The sequence below is a fragment of the Aristolochia californica genome, unplaced genomic scaffold (genome assembly GCF_029961685.1).
Source record: "Aristolochia californica isolate CCGP_79_NKW_82.1479 unplaced genomic scaffold, dmAriCali1.0.hap1 SCAF_6, whole genome shotgun sequence".
Taxonomy (NCBI): domain Eukaryota; kingdom Viridiplantae; phylum Streptophyta; class Magnoliopsida; order Piperales; family Aristolochiaceae; genus Aristolochia; species Aristolochia californica.
Window position 1 is genome coordinate 43,954,201 of NW_027182257.1, and position 19,360 is coordinate 43,973,560.

Here is a 19,360-nt window from a genome sequence, read left to right on the forward strand (position 1 = left end):
AAGGAAATTAATATTTTTATTTTACTTGTAGTTATTTTATTAATTTAAATTAAACTAAAATCCACTGGTTTATAAAATAAAAGTTTAATCTATCAAAGTATTTTTAAATAATAAAATATCTTATTATTTATATAAATTCTATGTCAGTACTTTCAATGTAGCTCCCGTTCATTAGTTTCGACGAAGATGCCCGTCCGCGTACTTCTGCAGAGTCAAAAGTCTTCCTGCAAAAAACAAATACATGTAGTAATGGTCGAAACAGCTATAAGCTCCGGCCACGTAGTCACCGAGCATCGTTCCCTTCGACCTAATGGCTGGAATTGCAGCGGAGACGGAGAAGAAGCATATCATCATCGATTTTCAGCATCTACCCCACGTAGACGTTTCCTCAGAGGAGCAGCAATGGGCAAAGCACTCCATCTTTCGGGTACCGCAACAGATCACAAAACGCAACCCAGAAGCCTACCATCCGCAGACGGTCTCCATAGGTCCTTACCACTACGGAAAGCCACACCTGAAAGCCATGGAGGAGCATAAGAAACGCGCTCTTCGTCATCTGCTTCACAGAATGGGGAAACCAGTCGAAGAGTACATGGCGGAGCTGAAGAAGGTAGCTAAAGAATTAATGGATTCATACGAGCAGCTAGACGATGAGTGGGTGAAAGATGAAGACGGATTCTTGCAATTGATGCTTCAGGATGGGAGCTTCTTCCTGGAATTTCGAGGTAGAAAAAATGGGAAGGCGGGATTTGACACCTATGCTTCGAACGACCCGATTTTCAGAGAGATGCCTCATTTTACGCTTACCATTCTTGAAGACTTGATGATGCTCGAGAATCAACTGCCTGGGCTGGTTCTTAGTACCATAGTTCGGGTTGGAGGAGGATCTGACCAATCAACGGTGAGTCTTTCCCAAACCCAAATCGATTTTCTGCAATCACAAATACATTTGATCGATTCTTTCATAGTGGCTTCGTTCAGAAACAGAAGCCACTACAAGACTCCTCCATTGCCCAGAAATTTAAATAACATTTTTTAGGAAATTATTGATAGTTGCTGGAAGGATGCAGATGAGGACTTATCTGATAGTTGTTTATTTGGGCCTTTTCTTCGAGCAACGTATGTTCAAGAAATTGAATATCTAAAGCTACCTTATTTTTTGGTCGTCCAGGAATTAAAGGAAGCCGGCAATGGAGAGGGACACTACTTGCGCAGAAACAGATGGAGACTGATCGGAAACGCCAGCACCACCTGGGAATCCAAAATCTTCAATCAACGCCCCAAAGTGAGAACAGTAACCGAATATCACAAGGCTGGAGTTCAATTCCGCTGTACCGATACCTTCAATCTAGCAGATTTGTCATTTGATCCCATCACCGGCACCCTGAAGCTCCCAAAGTTCTTCTTGGGTCCCGGCGCGGAATCTCGATACCTTAATCTGGTAGTTTTCGAACGCCTTCACGTGGAAACCAGACACACAGTGAGCTCATACCTCTGGATGTTTTTCGAGTTCATCCATTCCGCCGAAGATGTGGCATTGCTCCAGGCAAACGGAATCATCCTAACGCAGACAAGCAGTGAAGCGGTTCTGGATGTAATAAGGAAGCTCTCCCGAGACATCAACTTCGTTCCCTACAAGCTTCATCTGCCATTTAAGGCGATGGAGGAGCTGGAGAAGTGCTACCAGTACAAGACCAATAAATGGAACAAACGGTTCAGAGAGTGGCGTTTGCATTTGCAGCAGACTTACTTCAGGAGTCCGTGGAGTCTCATCTCTGTGATCGCGGCATTTATCCTTCTGGACCTGACTGTTACACAAACACTCTATTCTGCTCTTTCCTACTATTACCAACAAACTCACAAAGGTAAGTGAATCTTAGCAAGATTGAATGATTATGCTGAAATGCAGCTTAAAAAATCTCTGGAAATGTATACTCTATAATAATTGAATTTCAGGACTCCTAGCAAAGAGCCTTTCTATAATATTTCTGAGTTTTTTTCCGATTCTATAGAAGCTAACATATTTTCGATTGAGGTAATTTCAAGGTATTGAATTTAGGATCCCATCATTGAAACCTCGAGCAAGACGATAGAAGGAGAGAAGAGAAAAAAGAGAAAAAATGGAGAGCTCAATTGAACTCTTCAACCAATACCCCTATTTGTATTATTTCAATTACATATTAAGAGACAAATTAATGGAAGATAAATCGATTATATTAATCAAAGAAAATTGCCAAATCTTCCAATGTGATAAGTATTCTAGCTCGTGTGATGACTCATCATACTGCTTCACGTGATCATGGTAGGTCCCACCATCTCGTGTGATCATAGTGGGTCCCACCAGTTATCCCATAGGTTCGCGCCCCTTTTTCTTCGACAAAGGCGGAGGGTAGCCCCTCTCTCGAAGAGTATCAATAGAATTCATATTTTAGATAATTTTTTTCTAAAGCTTGTATTTCAAGTCTTCCTGAATTAAAATTAGTATATAAAAAATTTGACAATAAAAAGTGAATATATCTCAATAATGCAAGTCTAAATACACTAAGATTAGGATTTTTATATTTCATATAAAATCAAATAAACGTTGGAAAATCCATTTTTAGTAAAGTATTCATCTATTTATATCTCTTTCTATTTAATATAAAATATTTATGTTCAAAAATAATAATTTTTTATACCTTTGAAACTGTATCTTCATATTTATACGTTTTTATGAGTCGGTTAATCTATTCATTTATCAAAATGTTGGTAAAAGAATATAATGATGAAATTAAAATATTTTTCGCTTGGCCTATTATTTTCTAACCAATTTAGGGCACAAATTTTTTTTTTTTTACCTCAATTCATCTTGTTAGAAAAATTCAAAACTTCCAATGTGATGTTTTGGGTGCAAGATTGACATGGGAGTAACGGGATTGTATGCATGTGTTTTTAATATTCAAAAATAAATATTCTAACACTCCAGTAGTAAACATTAAAAAAATAAGCCGAAAAGGCACAAAAACAAGAAGATTAGTAAAAGTAAATCAGTTTTTCCATGGGAATTGTTAGTTTGAGCAAAGCTCACCAATAAAAAACTCGACTTAAAAAGGAATATTTGAAGAACAATGCATGGATAACGGCTCTCTTCCTTTGATGGAAAGGATAATTTAAGTAAAGGATCTGGTTTAACAGAGGGCATACTTAGACATTGTCATCAATGAATGCCTGAAATGTTTAGATGTTGGCCGGAAATTGATGGCCATGATATCAGTTGAATGAATTTTATTTATTTAAGAGGTTCATGTTTAAATTTTTATTATGCCTACTTCTTCGCTTCCCTGTCTTGATAATCTTTCTTTTCGACGAAAATTCCAGGAGCAGAGAGGTATTGGGCACTCATCTTCTCTTTCTTTTCGACGATGATTCCCGTACGCGTATTTGCACAGAGTCAAAGTCTTCAAGCAAAAAAGAGAGAAGAAAAAGTCTACACATGTAGTAATGGTCGAAACAGCTAGCAGCTGCGGCCTTGTAGTCACCGAGCATCTTTCCTCTCGACCCAATGGCTGGAATTGGAGCGGAGACGGAGAAGAAGCATATCATCATCGATTTTCAGCATCTACCCCCAGTAGACGTTTCCTCAGAGGAGCAGCAATGGGCAAAGCACTCCATCTTTCGGGTACCGCAACAGATCAAAGGCAACTCAAAAGCCTACCATCCGCAGATGGTCTCCATAGGTCCTTACCACTACGGAAAGCCACACCTGAAGGCCATGGAAGAGCATAAGAAACGCGCTCTTCGTCATCTGCTTCACAGAACGGGGAAACCAGTCGAAGAGTACATGGAGGAGTTGAAGAAGGTAGCTAAAGAATTAATGGATTCATACGAGCAGCTAGACGACGAGTGGGTGAAAGATGAAGACGGATTCTTGCAATTGATGCTTCAGGATGGGAGCTTCTTCCTGGAATTTCGAGGTAGAAAAAAGGGGAAGGTGGGATTTGACACCTATGCTTCGAACGACCCGATTTTCAGACAGATGCCTCATTTTACGCATACCGTTAATGAAGACTTGATGATGCTCGAGAATCAACTGCCTGGGCTGGTTCTTAGTACCATAGTTCGGGTTGGAGGAGGATCTGACCAATCACCGGTGAGTCTTTCCCAAACCCAAATCAATTTTCTGCTTCCAGGAGCTCATTTGTAATTACAGATACATTTGGTCGATTCTTTCACATAAACAGAGATAACTACGAGATTCCTCCATTGCCCAGAAATTCAAATAACATTTTTTAGGAAATTATTGATAGTTGCTGGAAGGATGCAGATGACAACTTATCTGGTAGTTGTTTATTTGGGCCTTTTTCTTCGAGCAATGTATGTACAAGAAATTCAATATCTAAAGCTACCTTATTTTTTGTCGTCCAGAAATTAAAGGAAGCCGGCAATGGAGAGGGACACTACTTGCGCAGAACCAGATGGAGACTGATCGGAAACGCCAGCACCAACTGGGAATCCAAAATCTTCAATCAACGCCCCAAAGTGAGAACAGTAACCGAATATCACAAGGCTGGAGTTCAATTCCGCTGTACCAATTCCTTCGATCTGGCAGATTTGTCATTTGATCCCACCACCGGCACCCTGAAGCTCCCAAATTTCTTCTTGGGTCCCGGCGCGGAATCTCGATACCTTAATCAGGTAGTTTTCGAACGCCTTCACGTGGAAACCAGACATACAGTGAGCTCATACCTCTGGATGTTCTTCGAGTTCATCCATTCCGCCGAAGATGTGGCATTGCTCCAGGCAAACGGAATCATCCTAATGCAGACGAGCAGTGAAGCGGTTCTGGATGTAATAAGGAAGCTCTCCCGAGACATCAACTTCGTTCCCTACAAGCTTCATCTGCCATTTAAGGCGATGGAGGAGCTGGAGAAGTGTTACCAGTACAAGACCAATAAATGGAACAAACGGTTCAGAGAGTGGCGTTTGCATTTGCAGCAGACTTACTTCAGGAGTCCGTGGAGTATCATCTCTGTGATCGCGGCATTTATCCTTCTGGACCTGACTGTTACACAAACACTCTATTCTGCTCTTTCCTACTATCGTTCCAACAAATGATTCTTGTTTCTCTGCAACTACCCATGAGAATGAATCTAATGCTCTGTAGCATCATCTTTTTCTTCCCTTTACATTATAAACCTGTTCCAGCTCTCTCAATCTATGAAGAGTCTCCAATTCAGTGCAGTTCAGACATGAGCTTCATTAAAGTTGGATGGAAGACTAATGGATGAGTCCTCCAAGTGTTTAGGCACTCTTTTGCAGCTGATGTGAGTGAAGGTTCAATTATTTTAATAGCTTTACTTGTTTATTTAGTCCCCGGCCTCAGCACCCTTGGATCAACAAAATCACAAAGGAAGTGAATCTTATGAACCGTCAACAAACTGGAAATTTAATCTTCATCTTTATCTTCATCTCATATATCTACATCCTCTTCATCTTCCAAATAGGTGTTAGTATGGATAAGTTCATGTTCGAAATCTTCGAAATAAGGTGTTAGTGTGGACAAGTTCATCTTCATCTTCGAAATTTAAAATTATTGATTTTATTAATTATAAAAATGAGTTAATTAAACCAAGTGTTTGAGTTAATAATATTTTAATTACCATTATTAAATCACTAATACAATAGAGTAAATAAAAAATAAATGTGATTAATGAATAAAAAAGTATTATATTAATAACATAAGATAGATTTTTTATATGGTATTAATTAATAATATATTTTCACAAAATTAAAAGTAATTAATTAATCAAATGCATACTTTAATTATATTTTATTTACCAGAGACTTAAATATGAATTTTAATACAGTAATAAAATTGATATAGTGATGGGTTACTGGGTTGCATCAGACGTTGAACTGACGCCACATTAATTTTTTCCTAACTTAGGAAAATCAAAAATTTCCAACAATGTCTTCTTCCCACGGTGCCGAAAAACCAGAGATCACGACGAACAGAGAAAATCAATCTAGACAGCTAATCAAGCTCCAACCGAATTTACGGAGCAGATTAATACGACTTGTCCTCAAGCTCGAAAGTAGGGTCTATATGCCGACGTCTCCACCTGTGCTCAAGTAGCATCCACGATAGCTATGTCCACCCTTTGGACGCCCAAAACTGGAGCTTATTTTTATTTATTTTTGTTTTTTATTTTTAGTTGGCTTGGTCCGAGTTGGCCTGGGTTGACTCGGTTCAGTAAGCCCGGTCCGGCGCGTGACTCAGCGTACTGCGCTGATTAAATTTTCCTAACTTAGGAAAATTGTAATCGGAAGCCTTCTTCCTCCTTTTGCGGAAATTTCGTCGACGGGTCGTTTGTCGCTGTGCTGCCGAGACGGAGGTTGAGCGGAAATGTTGTTGACAGAGTCTCTTGCTTCTCCGGTGGCGAATCGCAGCCCGTTGGGGCTTCGCCGCATGGAGAGTTTCCAAGACAGAGGGCTCTCGAAAACCTATTAAGCTTTGTTTCTCAGCCCCCCGCAATAAAGAACCCTTGCGGAAATTTCGCCGACAGAGTCTCCTGCTTCTTCGGTGGCGAATCGCAGTCCATTGGGGCTTCGCTGCTTGGAGAGTTTCAGAGATAGAGTGCGGGAGAGAGGAAGAAAAAAAGGAAAATGAGGACGCGCGAGAGAGGGAGGTGCGAGGAGAGAGAGGGGAAAAGGAAGCGTCACGCGTCTTTCATCTCAAAGAAGATCAAATATGGCCTTCTTTGAGATGAAGGATTTTAAACCGTGGAGATGAATGACCGCTTCATCCCCTGCATCCTGATGAAATGTCATATGCGCTCCATTAACGACTTCAACTGTTGAAGGGCGTCATGCGGTTGAAGATCATCTCGGACTTCAAGTTAATTAACCCCCTTAGCAAGATTGAATGATTATGCTGAAATGCAGGTTAGAAAAGATCTGGAAATGTATAATCTAAAATAATTGAATTTCAGGACTCCTAGCAAAGAGCCTTTCTAACAATGGTTTTGTGAGTTATGTATTAAGACAATTATACTTATTTTAGTATATGATTTGTAGATAGGTTATACGTTATTAGAGTAGGTTTAAATTGGATAAGTGATACATTGACCTACAAATCATATTGTTAATTTTATAATGGTATTTTGAGTTTTTCCGATTCTATAGTTCAATATTTATTGGATATTTTAGGATTGGTTTCCCTTGCCTCTCCCATAGGTTTGCACCCCTTTTTCTTCGACAAAGGCGGAGGGTACCCCTTCTCTCAAAGAGTATCTATGGAATTTATAATTTAGATAATTTTTTTCTAGAACTTATATTAGTTACTCCCTGGCTTCTGTTTCAAAGAGACTGGCAAAAGGGGCAGTTCTCCACCATCACCCTTGGATCAAATAATGCAAGTCTAAATACACTAAGACTAGGACATTTATATTTCTTATAAAATCAAATAAACGTTGGAAAATCCGTTCTTATTGTATAGGAATGGGAATAGGCCAAAATGTTCATCTATTTATAGCTCTTTCTGTTGAATATTTATGTTTAAAAATAATGATTTTTATAGCTTAACAAGTGCATCTTCATATTTATACATTTTTATGTATAAAATAATATAATGATGAAATTAAAATATTTTTCGCTTGGCCTATTATTTTCATACCAAATTAGGGCACACTTTTTTTTTTTACCTCAATTCATCTTGTTAGAAAGATTCAAAATTTCTAGTGTAAGGTTTTGGGTGTAAGACTCACCTCGGAGTGAAGAGATTGTATGCATGCATGTGTTTTTAACATTCAAAAATAAATATTTTAATGCTCCAATAGCAAACATTAAAAAATAAATCGAAAAGGCACAAAAACAAGAAAATCAGTAAAAGGAAATCGTTTTTTTCCATAGAAATTGTTTTCATTGAAAAACATGGAAGTGGGAAAATGATTTTGTTGTTACTTTGTATTCTATGTGATGACAAAAATGGTTCTTACATTTAAACATAACTAGAAAATTTACGCTATCTTGCTTCCCCAAAAAATGAAAAATAGAGGAGCTCCTACTACTAGGTGACAGCGGCTAGCCAATACACCCAACAGACCGATCTTTTAGGTGCGAAAAGCTACCGCCTACAAGAGTAGACGAAACCACTCTGACACCCACCCCGTCCATTCTTGACCGCCCCTCACGGGATTCGAACGCGGGACATGGCATGCCCAGCTCTGATACCATGACAGCGGCTAGCCAATACACCCAACAAACCGATCTTTTAGGTGCGGAAAGCTACCGCCTACAAGAGTGGACGGAACCACTCTGACACTAGGGAGGTCCCTCCATCAAAGTTCTTGAAAAAAATGAAAATATTTGATTCACTTGCACTAATTATATAAACATATAATTTTAGATTTTTTTTTTTTTGAAAAAAATAGTGTGAGAATGGTAACTCCCTAAATTTTTCCTTTTCCCTTTTTCTATCCTTAGAAAAGGTTCATATAATCGCCTCTTTGTTTCGAAATAAAGAGACATGAAGAGTGACTTCGACCCACCCTTCTCTATTTATGTGTACATAGGAAGTAGTCCGCCCCTCTCTCTTTTCTCATGTATCCACACAATAACACCCCATTGGGTGGGCATAAGTTAGTTCGGGGTCGGGTTTACCTAAACCTAAACTTAAACTCAAACCTAATTTCTTACCCTAAAACCTCAATTCCAAAAAAAAAAAACCTGACTCCGACTCTATCAATATTTTTGTAACCCGGTCCCTTTAAACCCAACTTAAATCCAAACCATCCCTCCCCACATCCCCATCGGTCTAATATATAAGTTGGGTTTGGGTCAGTAACTCGATACCCTACCACTATTCAACCATAAAAGCGGGCCACAGGCCGGTCCAATCCGAGCGTGATTACTTCCCAACATTCTCGACATGTCCGTTTCGTCATTCCCGAGATGTGTCCCTTATTTAACCGGCGGCGAAGGGAATTAATTAAATAATAATTAAAGAAATAGAATACTAATTAAATGGTCGAATCTGTTTTTCCACATCGGACGAATCCAACGGTTTTTCTCGACGCTCGTGCCTACATAGATTTTGTCCCTTTTCCGGATCAAGGGATGATTAATTTACGATAATACCCCCAGAGAAAAAATAAAGATAAGGTTTATTTATCCTAATTTTTAATTTACCCAAATAAATTATAGAAAATGGCTTAAATACCCCTATATTAAGTAATTGCTACTAATTTCCAAAAGTCAAAGAAGGAATTGACTTGTTAACAAATGGGATGTCTCCCCTATTTTAAAAATTGGTTTGAAGAGCCTCCTTTGTGTAAAGAAAAGCTTATGATAAAATAAAATTATTGGTAAATAATATTATTAGTGATTTTTAATCATTAAAAATAAATTTTTTATTGGACCCCGTTCGGAACAATGACATGGTGTGTAATGACAAATATATGTCTTCCCTTTAGCTGATAGGGTAGTGACTTTTAAGAAGGTGAAAAGGTATCGAGCGGAGATTTTTCTTCTGTTTAGTCATTTTCAAGGGACCAACAAAATTCCCATAAATTTTCGGCAAAAGGGACCCATTAATCCTTCAATTGTGCTTTGTGAATGATTGTAAGAATTTAAGTATATTTGAACAATTAATTAAATATATTATATTAATATTTTAATTATAGTTTTTATTAATAAATAAGTAACTAAGTAATTTAAATAATGCAATTTCATATAATAAAATATTTATATTTGAATTGAGAGTGGAAATTATTAATGAAAAAATTGAAATAATATTTGACTAGAAATATATTAATAGAGAATAAAATGGTCACTTTAAAAGAACAATTCCGCCGTGCTTATCCGACTTTTTGCTGAACCAGTAAAATTGTGCGAAGCTGAGAGGTAGAAGTCCTAAGAGGCGTTAGGACTTCAAAATCTCAATCTTTCTTTGTTTCCTTCTTCTGGCGTCTTCCGGTACTCGTTTTCCCTCTCAATTGCTTCTCTCCTCTTTGCCTCCTTGAATCTCTTCCACCAGCTCCCTCGCACCTACCGACCCACCGTTTGATGATGATATCATGCGTACAATGAACGAGCGATTGAGAGTTTTTACCCTTTTTTAATTTCTCTTCTCGTTGCTCATAGTAGTCAACGAATTCGGCTCTTTTCGACCCTTTATCGGTTTCTTTGTCGGGTTTTTCCTTTTGGGTTTTCTTCTCCACCCGTGTTTGAAGGGGGGTTCCAGTTTCCGGGGCCCCTTGAGCATTGGAGCTGTAAAATTGTCGTTTTTTCCTTTTCTGGATCGTCTATTTTTGGGGTTAATTGGGTTGTGATTTTTTACTCAATTAGGAAGCATCTAACTTGAAGTCGAGCCGTTTCTTTTTTTTTTTTTTGGAGGGGGGGAGGTTTCTTTATTTGGGGGGTTTTCTCGATTGGTGCTTGATTTTCTGGTTGTTTTTAGACGTTTGAGATTCTTTTTCCTGTTAGTTTTTGTTCTTTGGAGGCCATCTCTTAAGCATTTCACCACGGAATTTGCCCGTTTCTTCCTGCTTTTCCTGTTTAGCAAATTTTCGGGCTGTAGTTTGTCCTCTTGTCTGGTGGAGCGTTCAAGCTTCGGTATTTGACTTCTGGAATCGTGCTACTCAGATTGCCGTGAGGGGCTGGGTACTTAAATATATTATATCCTTTCCCTTTCGCCGTCCTTGCTGTGTTGTGATGGGAAGTGGATTTTCGCTTTGAGCGTTTTATTCGAAATATTTTGTTGTTTTTTTTCTTTCATTCTCACTCGGAAGTTGCAAGTGCTTGGAATTTTTTAGCTGCGAAATCGATTTTGAACTTTTTGCATTCACTTTTCCTGGGAATTCTGTTCTTATCTGTTTTGCATTATTTTTGTCGTTCAAATATTTAGGAAACAAGATTTTATTTCGAAAATTTGGGAGCACTCGAAGCTGTCTCTCTTTAGTTTCTCTGTTTTTTCTTTTTCTTCGTCAATCATCGTGTTGGATTACTGTGGTAATCTCTGTTGTTTTCATTGGCTTCAATTTCTGAATCTTGTGAACTGTAAGTTGGTTTGCATATCTGGAAAATCATCTTCTCTGATTAGTTTTCAAGATAACCTACGCCATATTAGGTCTTGAGCTCCGTATTGATTCTTTACCTCTTTTTCTTTTCTCTTGATTGGGCTTCTGAGTCCTTTTGATAAGGATTCAATATACGAAAAAATGAACAGTGGAGGTGAAGGGGGAGGTCCTGATGCCAAGTCAATGGGGGTGGGAAGTTTTAGCAATAAGGAGTTGTTCGTCAGAGCAGATAGAATCGATTTGAAGAGTTTGGATGTCCAATTGGAAAAGCACCTTAGCAGGGTCTGGTCAAGGGATAGGACAGAGGCCCCAAGGCACAAGGAGGAATGGGAAATCGATTTGTCTAAACTAGAAATCAGATATGTTATAGCCCATGGGACTTATGGTACAGTGTACAGGAGTGTTTATGATGGCCAAGATGTTGCAGGTAACTTATATTTTATCTGTTTGCATTTTCTCTGATGTTTTTTCAAATAGCTATGCAATGTCTTGAATGCTTATATCATCTGCTCTATGGATATCTTCTCAACTCAAGTCTTTTGGGCAATCTTCAAATACCTAGGAAGCCTGATGATTTTTATTCATAAGCAGTTTGCTTTATGGAAAACTTTACTTGATGGTATTCAGAATGAAGATTGATTTGTCATTTTTAGTAAAACATGTGTTATTATTTTGGTTAGAACAAATTTTCATTTCTGAACTGTACTGTTGTTCTTAAGTACATCAAAATGCACCACCTGGTTGTGTTAATTGATGCACTGGCTTGCAAAGATATGGCTGTTGATTGAGTAAAATTTTTTTGTGCGATTTGCTTAGTTTTGACTGGTATGATCTTGAAGGTCATAATCTAATCAGTTGCACATGTAAACATTTTTGTTCTTGACGTTACCCACTTTACCTGGGCTAACACACTGTAATTATAAGCCCTTGGTTCACGTGATTGTTATATAATTATATATGTAGAATTCTTGGCTGCATTATGTTGTTGTTTCCAGAAAATTTTTCCTTTCTCATAAGTTTGTGATTTCTCTTTTGCATAAACAGTGAAGCTGTTGGACTGGGGAGAAGATGGTTTTGCTACCAATGCTGAAACTGCTGCTCTTCGGGCCTCTTTTCGCCAAGAGGTTGCTGTTTGGCACAAGCTTGACCATCCAAATGTTACCAAGGTTAGTAATTTATTACACAAACCAGGTGCTTCAAATTCAAAACATTTATGTGTAATTTTTTATGATTTTATCTGTTCCTACTTTTGAGTTTTGAGAGAGGCTGCTTTTCCTTAACTAGCAAAATTTTTAAATTTCCGTGTTCTTTTCTTTCCTTTGTTTTAAACAGTTTGTTGGGGCATCGATGGGGACTTCAGAACTCAAGATCCCTCCAACTAACACTTCAAACAATGGCAACCATGATTCAATTCCATCCAGAGCATGCTGCGTTGTTGTGGAGTACCTTCCTGGCGGGACTCTGAAGCAATATCTGATTAAAAACAGAAAACGGAAACTGGCCTATAAGGTTGTTATTCAGTTGGCCTTGGATCTCTCCAGGGGGTAAGAGCAAGTGCTACCCTTATACTATTCAAGTGATTCTTGTGAGTCTTTCCTATGCAATTCAGGTTTTTTACATGAATAACAATCTTGTTTCTTCTGATTACCATTTGTTTCAGGCTGAGCTATCTACACTCTAGAAAGATTGTGCACCGAGATGTTAAAACAGAAAACATGTTGTTAGACTCTCATAGGAATCTCAAAATTGCGGATTTTGGGGTGGCTCGTGTTGAAGCTCAGAACCCAAAGGACATGACTGGGGAGACAGGGACCCTTGGTTATATGGCTCCTGAGGTATTCTCCAACTTCCTACTCTTTAAGTAATTTCAGGAGGCAAATTGAACTATAGAGGAAATAACAAGACTTTTTTTTGTGGACATGACATGTACCAATCCTTTGATGGGTGACTCATGTAAAACTAATTAGATTGCTAAAATTCCCACAAGATGAGCTTGTGGGAATTCAGATAAGCAACACCTTCAGCGAGCAAAGGATCAAGAATTGTACAACTTTTGTTTCCTTTTACTGATGTGCAGAGGCCTACCACCCCATTTATGAGGTAATGCATTTACAAAAGTGTGGTGGCCATAGACGGAAAGAATATTCCTGATAGCCTAACACACTAATGGGAACAGAATGTGAGATCGTCTATCTTAGGAAAGTGCAGCTCTTGAATCCTTGTTTGGGAAGAATCTGTCTTATTTGAGTCATCATACTCGTTTTGTCATTTTTTTCCCCTTCAACTGGTCTATTATTGGTTTGCTTTCTTTGAGAAATGTTAATGCTTTTAAGTAATGTGAGGAATATCTTTGCAGGTCCTTGAAGGCAAGCCTTATAATAGGAGATGTGATGTGTATAGCTTTGGGATATGCTTGTGGGAAATATACTGCTGTGACATGCCATACCCTGATCTAAGCTTTGCAGAAGTTTCGTCCGCTGTAGTACGACAGGTAGTTAATCGTGTTTTTCCGAATGTTGATTACACATGAACGTTTCACTTAATATCCTTAATGGGACTTGAACCCAAGACTTTCATATTAGAACTCCCCATGTGGGTCTCTAAAGTTGAACTCAAGAACCCAATACACACATGCCACAGATAGTGATTGTTGTTAATAAGCAGGAAAAAAATCATGTGCTTCCTCGTACTGAGGTTAGTCAATGAGATTTATGATGGCAGTGTTAGTGTGTATCCTGGTCATAAATTTTTGGGTCACTATTTTCTTAATTAAAAAACTAGAAGAAGCATTTGACCTCAAAACGGCTAATTTATAGTGTTTTTTCTTTTCTATTATTTATGCAGAATTTACGACCAGAAATTCCTCGTTGCTGCCCCAGTTCTCTGTCGCACATAATGAGGAAATGCTGGGATGGCAATCCTGAAAAACGGCCTGACATGGCTGAAGTCGTGAAGCTGTTAGAAGCCATTGACACAAGCAAAGGTGGAGGAATGATACCTGATGACCAAGCCTCTGGCTGCTTCTGTTTCAGCACTTCAAGGGGCCCATGATTTTCCTTTCTTTTTCAAGTATTTAATTGTTTGTGATGCTCTTGATTCAGAGGATTTGATCATTTGTAAACTGGGCTTTAAATTTTTCCTCATAGGCTCATGATGGGCAGAAGAATGTCTCTGTGTGTTTTGCTTTCATCAGTGTCTGCGCGCCCCTTGCTTATTTCCTCTTTTTATTTGATTTTTTTTTTACTGTTTATTAAAAGAGTACAGGAAATAGAATAAAACATTTTAATCGTGGATAATTTCACCTGTTTTGCCATTAATTAAACGAAATAGAATAACTTTAATTTATTATTATTTTTTACTAATTTTCCATTTATTTATTCATTCACCCATTTATCCAACAGAACAGATTGCAGTAATTTTTAATTGGACTGAAGAAAAATGGAATTATGGAAATTGCCCTCATAACGGACAGTGAGGACCAACACGAACTCGTTCTTCACTCGTGTCAGAGTCAGCCTGCGATGCCTCAGCCTCACTGAGTCACTGACTCGGAGACTTGGACGTCTCTCTCTTCTCCACGACTCTGTTTCCCCCACTAATTTGTACTTCGCTTCCCGACACCTGGCGTCCACGTGCACAGCAGAGTCGTTAGTCGTCTTCTACCCCTTCCGTACACGTCACAGGTTCCCGTCGGCGTTGGCTGCGGCTGCGGACCGAACAACCAGTAATTACACATGTAAAACCAGACGCAATACAGGGGTATTTTGGTCTTTGGATACATGCAAATCGATAAGCGATTGCAAGGAATGATGCTTGCATTTAGCAGTTGGCGTCACTCGGCCTTATCTTTCCACTAACGAACCAATTGGTGATTAATACGAGCACTTGCATATGCTGTATTTTTTTTTTTTATTGAATTGACAGAGGTGACGAAGAATAGCAGCTTCCCTCTCCATGTTCCCTTACTTGTGTTCCACTGACGCTTCTCATGGCGCTGTTTATGCTGTGAAGTGCGTAACCTCTGTGAGGCATTCCACCAAACAATGGAACTGCACCAGAATGTGGGTCATGGAGGATGATGAGGGATAACGTAAGGTTCGTGGCGTTTGGGTAATTAGAAGTTAATTCTTCTGAATGTGGGTAGTTTGGGGAATTCGCATTTCGCCTTCTTCCTATAAGATGGCGGGCAATGTGGCAAATGAATGTCATATGCATTTGCATCTGGCAGCTGCCTGCAACTCTCGTCGGCTCGTCGGAAGGAGAGATTTGTGCGGCTTCGGCTTCGCCTGAAACCCTTATTCTGCGATGGGGAATGAAACGATCGAGCAGTGTGCTTCGGTGTTGTCGAATCTGCTCCGTGAATGCGGAGGTGTCGCCGTGATCGACGGTGGTTTGGCTACGGAGCTCGAACGGCATGGCGCGGACCTTAATGACCCTCTTTGGAGCGCCAAGTGCCTGATTAGTTCGCCGCAGCTTGTTCGGCAGGTGGGTTGTTTTGTGATGCTTATTTGGTTTAGGTGTTGAAAGACATGGTTCCGACCGCTGCCGTTTCGTCAGACTCTGGTTTTGATTGTATCTATAGGAGCTCTTGACAGTTAACGGTTTGGAGTATTTGTTAGATTCTAGGATTTTGGTCTTGGTTTAGGTTTGAAGGTAAAAAGAAGATGAGAAAGAAAGAGAAGAAAGTAAAAGTTTTTAATAAGCAAAAAGGAGAGAAAACTAGGGCACCAAGGAGAGAGAACTTGAAGTGTGTCTTTTGCTTCTTCTTATTTATAATAGAAAGTTTAAAAATTAAAAGTTATTATTAAGGGATAGTCTCACGTGGATTAATGAGTTCAAAGATTTTGAATTTATTAGTTGGGAAAGAAGTTGCTAGTAATTTTGGGATGGGCGTTTAACCCAACTTCACATGGTATCAGAGCAGTATGTGGGCCTCTACTCAAATTATCCACAATGTAGAGAGGGCCTATACGTGAGGGGAAGTGTTAAAGAATAGTTCCACATAGATTATTGAATACAAAGATTTTAAGTTTATTAGTTGGGACTAGTATCTGGTCCTCCACTCAAATTATCTACATGTAGAGAGGGCCTACACGTGAGGGTTAGTGTTAAAGAATAATCTCACATAGATTATTAAATACAAAGATTTTGAGTTTATTAGTTAGGAAAAAAAGTGTCCTAAGTTTGGCTAGTCATTTTGGGATAGGTAGTTGACCCAACTTCAAAGTTATGCTACTATATATAAACTTGATTCATCTTCTTCAACAGTAATTTCTGATTTTTTACCAAAATTTAGCTTGTATGTTGGATTTGATGTCTTATTTTTATTTTTTATTTTTTATTTTTTAACGTCTCGATTCTTCATTCTTCTCTTTCGAAGTTGAAGTGGCAGGTAATGGTTTCATTTCCTTGCATAGTTTTACCTTTTTGATTTTTTTATTTGATGGGCAATTAAGATTTCTATGATGAAACTCGCTCTTGTGCTGAGTGTGTTGTTGGGACTAGTTGGTTGTTGTCTGGATTTTACTTCAGTCTCGAGTGAAAGAAAACAGGCTAAACCTGTTTGCACGCTACTGTTTCTGGCTGGTTGCAGTAGACACATGATTAAAAGTAGAGGAAAAATGATAGCAGCACTGAAGTGTGAGGAATATTTGGTAGTGTCTGGTAGTTATGTCCAGCTCTTGAGAAAAATTAATGAACAATCCTGATTAAATGTAACTGCACATGGAGGCATGCATCTGCTCTTCAACACTCTACGAGCTTTGGCATGAATGGTTTTTTAATACGTAACTCTGGTGGAGAGGTGGTACTGATCATTTATTTCTTAGTGTGAAGAATCGGAACTGGCCTAATGATGTTGTGGATTCTCCTGCCATAGATTTCTAACTTATCTTATTATTGATTCTTCTTCTTCTTCTTCTTTTTTCTTTCTCCCCCCCCTCTAAGCAAATAGATCCAGCTGTTTAGTTGGTAGAGCTTGTCCTCTAGTTTAGGGTGGTTTATAAGTCTATCTGCAACAGTTGACTGTTCCCTTTTCTTTTCCCCTTTTCATAGTTCATGCTAACCATTTACTCTCATGAATAGGTTCATCTGGATTACCTTGAATCAGGTGCTGATATTATAATCAGTGCATCGTATCAGGTGCCTGGCATTTATTCGTTTTGATTCCCTTTAAAGTATAAGTTCCTCTTAAAGGGATCACTAACTCATTTATTGGCCCTTGCATATGAACCAGGCTACTATTCAAGGTTTTGAATCTAAAGGTTTATCCACAGAAGAAGGCGAAAATTTACTTCAAAGAAGTGTTGAAATTGCATGTGAGGCAAGAGATGTCTACTGGGAGAGATGCGATAGGTTGGTGGATCCTAGAATTTCCAACAGAAGGCCTATACTAGTTGCAGCTTCTATTGGAAGTTATGGAGCTTATTTAGCTGATGGATCTGAGTATAGGTGAATATATAATCCTTCATTTCTTTTTTCTTTTTTATGTGATTTAAATTAGTAGTCCTTTTCTGACTCGTGAAATGTTATGTAGTGGGGACTATGGTGAGTCAGTCACTTTGGAAACTTTGAAGAGTTTTCACAGAAGAAGAGTTCAGGTTCTTGCAGAATCGGGCGCTGATATAATTGCTTTTGAGACAATTCCAAATAAACTGGAAGCACAGGTAGTCAGATTCAATGTTTGTTTCACAAATTTTTATATAACTCTATATTATTCTTTTATAGGATCTGCATCTGTTCATTGATGTGATTCTGACATAAATTTTGATGAAAGTTGCAAAATTCACTTTTACTTCCAAAAAGAACATTTGATTAGCATGGTTTGCCAACATCTGATTGAGTTAATTTGACATCAGAAGAGTTGGAGTAGGAAAAGAGATTGGAAAAACATGAGCAGAGACAGTAGGAAAAACAAAATCTAATAAAAGGATTACATGTCATGCAATTGATATATTTGACTTCTGTAATGCTATTTTGATGCGTGTTGCCTCTCCCTTTTCACCTATTCTCTTATTATTGGTAGTCAGATACAGTAGGGAAATTTTAGAAATTATCTTAATTGTTTCTTGTACTTGGACTCACATTCTAAGATCTGCAAATTCGGCGGCAAATGTGTTTGCCAGACAGGGAGCTACCCTACAATCACTGGTTGTAAGGGACATGCTCCCCCAAATTTTGTAATTTCTCCTGTTTATTAATACATCTTCTTCTTCTTCCAAAAAAAAAAATAAAAAAATTTGATGCTGATGCAGGCATACACCGAGATCCTTGAAGAAGAGAACATACACATACCTGCTTGGTTTTCATTTAACTCAAAAGATGGCATTAATGTTGTTAGCGGAGATTCCATACTTGAATGCGCTACAATCGCTGACTCCTGTAAGAAGGTTGTCGCCATTGGAATCAACTGCACTCCTCCCAGATTCATTCATGGCCTTATTAATTCCATTCGAAAGGTATGTCTCCAATTAAGTCCTTTCCATGATGAGCTCAGCAAGAAAATACCTCATAGAGATATACTTCTTTTGACTGATGTTAAACACTTATAAACAAAAAGAAAAAATACCTGGTCTGCCTCCTGTGATAAGGATCAGCAGCTTGATCAATTTGATGCCTAGAGAGGAAAACTGCTCTTTCTAACGTATGTGCTCACAATCGACCTGCACTTGCAAAGTAATATCATTTGCCATTTTGATGAATGATATTTTGAATGTTTTTTACTTGCTTCTGTGTGTGATCAGGCTTAGTTACTGGATTGAATTCTGAATTATTTATATTCTTCCACCCTACAGGTATCAAGAAAACCCATTCTTGTATATCCAAACAGTGGGGAGACCTATGATGGCGATAAAAAGGAATGGGTGGTGAGTTTACTTTTTACTGTCAGTTTTTTCTCTATCTATTCCTTTAAATTTTTTAAAAGTTGTTCATCATCGTATATTTCTCATTCCCACTATTTGTTAATTCGAAGGAATCCACTGGAGTATCGGATGATGATTTTGTTTCATACGTCACTAAATGGCGTGAGGCTGGAGCTTCTCTAATAGGAGGCTGCTGCAGGACCACTCCAAATACTATAAAAGCTATCTCCAGAGTTCTTTCCAAGTGACTTGTTGTTGTTGTAAATACTTATCCAGAAGTCAGAAACTTTTGAAATCTAAAATCTCTTTCAACCAGTAAGAGCTACCCGCAAGGTAGTTAATGCAGAAAATGGCTCAAGTTGAAACTAGCTGGGGATTTTAAATTCTAAATTCGTCATTAAAGTTTAATGTTGTCCGAATTAATGATCTTCATCTTGCAGG

At 38.4% G+C, this 19,360-nt stretch overlaps 3 protein-coding genes across 4 annotated transcripts; all 3 read left to right on the forward strand.

Annotated features, from left to right (window-relative positions):
- The first annotated feature begins 172 nt into the window (after positions 1 to 172).
- Positions 173 to 5,187, forward strand: LOC137935489 (uncharacterized). The gene is made up of 4 exons (XM_068780135.1): positions 173 to 901; positions 1,172 to 1,870; positions 3,515 to 4,129; positions 4,405 to 5,187. Exons 1-4 carry the CDS (start codon positions 311 to 313, stop codon positions 5,092 to 5,094), a joined length of 2,595 nt encoding a protein of 864 aa, XP_068636236.1. The 5' UTR covers positions 173 to 310; the 3' UTR covers positions 5,095 to 5,187.
- A 4,659-nt stretch (positions 5,188 to 9,846) lies between these two features.
- On the forward strand, positions 9,847 to 14,244 carry LOC137933954 (serine/threonine-protein kinase 54). Of its 2 annotated transcripts, XM_068778097.1 has the most exons (7): positions 9,847 to 10,641; positions 11,168 to 11,484; positions 12,102 to 12,223; positions 12,390 to 12,601; positions 12,718 to 12,892; positions 13,414 to 13,548; positions 13,902 to 14,244. In XM_068778097.1, exons 2-7 carry the CDS (start codon positions 11,199 to 11,201, stop codon positions 14,106 to 14,108), a joined length of 1,137 nt encoding a protein of 378 aa, XP_068634198.1. In that variant the 5' UTR covers positions 9,847 to 10,641; positions 11,168 to 11,198; the 3' UTR covers positions 14,109 to 14,244. The 2 variants fall into 2 exon arrangements, with proteins under 2 accessions (XP_068634198.1, XP_068634197.1); XM_068778096.1 differs by having other exon boundaries at positions 9,847 to 11,484.
- A 1,040-nt stretch (positions 14,245 to 15,284) lies between these two features.
- Positions 15,285 to 19,345, forward strand: LOC137934434 (homocysteine S-methyltransferase 3-like). The gene is made up of 7 exons (XM_068778761.1): positions 15,285 to 15,542; positions 17,142 to 17,198; positions 17,293 to 17,507; positions 17,593 to 17,722; positions 18,311 to 18,514; positions 18,851 to 18,922; positions 19,030 to 19,345. The coding sequence occupies exons 1-7, from the start codon at positions 15,363 to 15,365 to the stop codon at positions 19,165 to 19,167; spliced, it is 996 nt and encodes a 331-aa protein (XP_068634862.1). The 5' UTR covers positions 15,285 to 15,362; the 3' UTR covers positions 19,168 to 19,345.
- The last annotated feature ends 15 nt before the right edge of the window (positions 19,346 to 19,360 follow it).

Bases quoted from the DNA above. Each gene is read 5' to 3' on its own strand.
- LOC137933954 (XM_068778096.1), top strand. From the start codon at position 11,199: ATGAACAGTGGAGGTGAAGGGGGAGGTCCTGATGCCAAGTCAATGGGG. The intron at 12,893-13,413 runs GTATTCTCCAAC...ATATCTTTGCAG, and splicing joins TTGGTTATATGGCTCCTGAG to GTCCTTGAAGGCAAGCCTTA. The intron at 13,549-13,901 runs GTAGTTAATCGT...TTATTTATGCAG, and splicing joins CGTCCGCTGTAGTACGACAG to AATTTACGACCAGAAATTCC.
- LOC137935489 (XM_068780135.1), top strand. From the start codon at position 311: ATGGCTGGAATTGCAGCGGAGACGGAGAAGAAGCATATCATCATCGAT. The intron at 902-1,171 runs GTGAGTCTTTCC...TTGGTCGTCCAG, and splicing joins GAGGATCTGACCAATCAACG to GAATTAAAGGAAGCCGGCAA. The intron at 4,130-4,404 runs GTGAGTCTTTCC...TTTGTCGTCCAG, and splicing joins GAGGATCTGACCAATCACCG to AAATTAAAGGAAGCCGGCAA.
- LOC137934434 (XM_068778761.1), top strand. From the start codon at position 15,363: ATGGGGAATGAAACGATCGAGCAGTGTGCTTCGGTGTTGTCGAATCTG. The intron at 17,199-17,292 runs GTGCCTGGCATT...CATATGAACCAG, and splicing joins TAATCAGTGCATCGTATCAG to GCTACTATTCAAGGTTTTGA. The intron at 18,515-18,850 runs GTATGTCTCCAA...TCCACCCTACAG, and splicing joins TTATTAATTCCATTCGAAAG to GTATCAAGAAAACCCATTCT.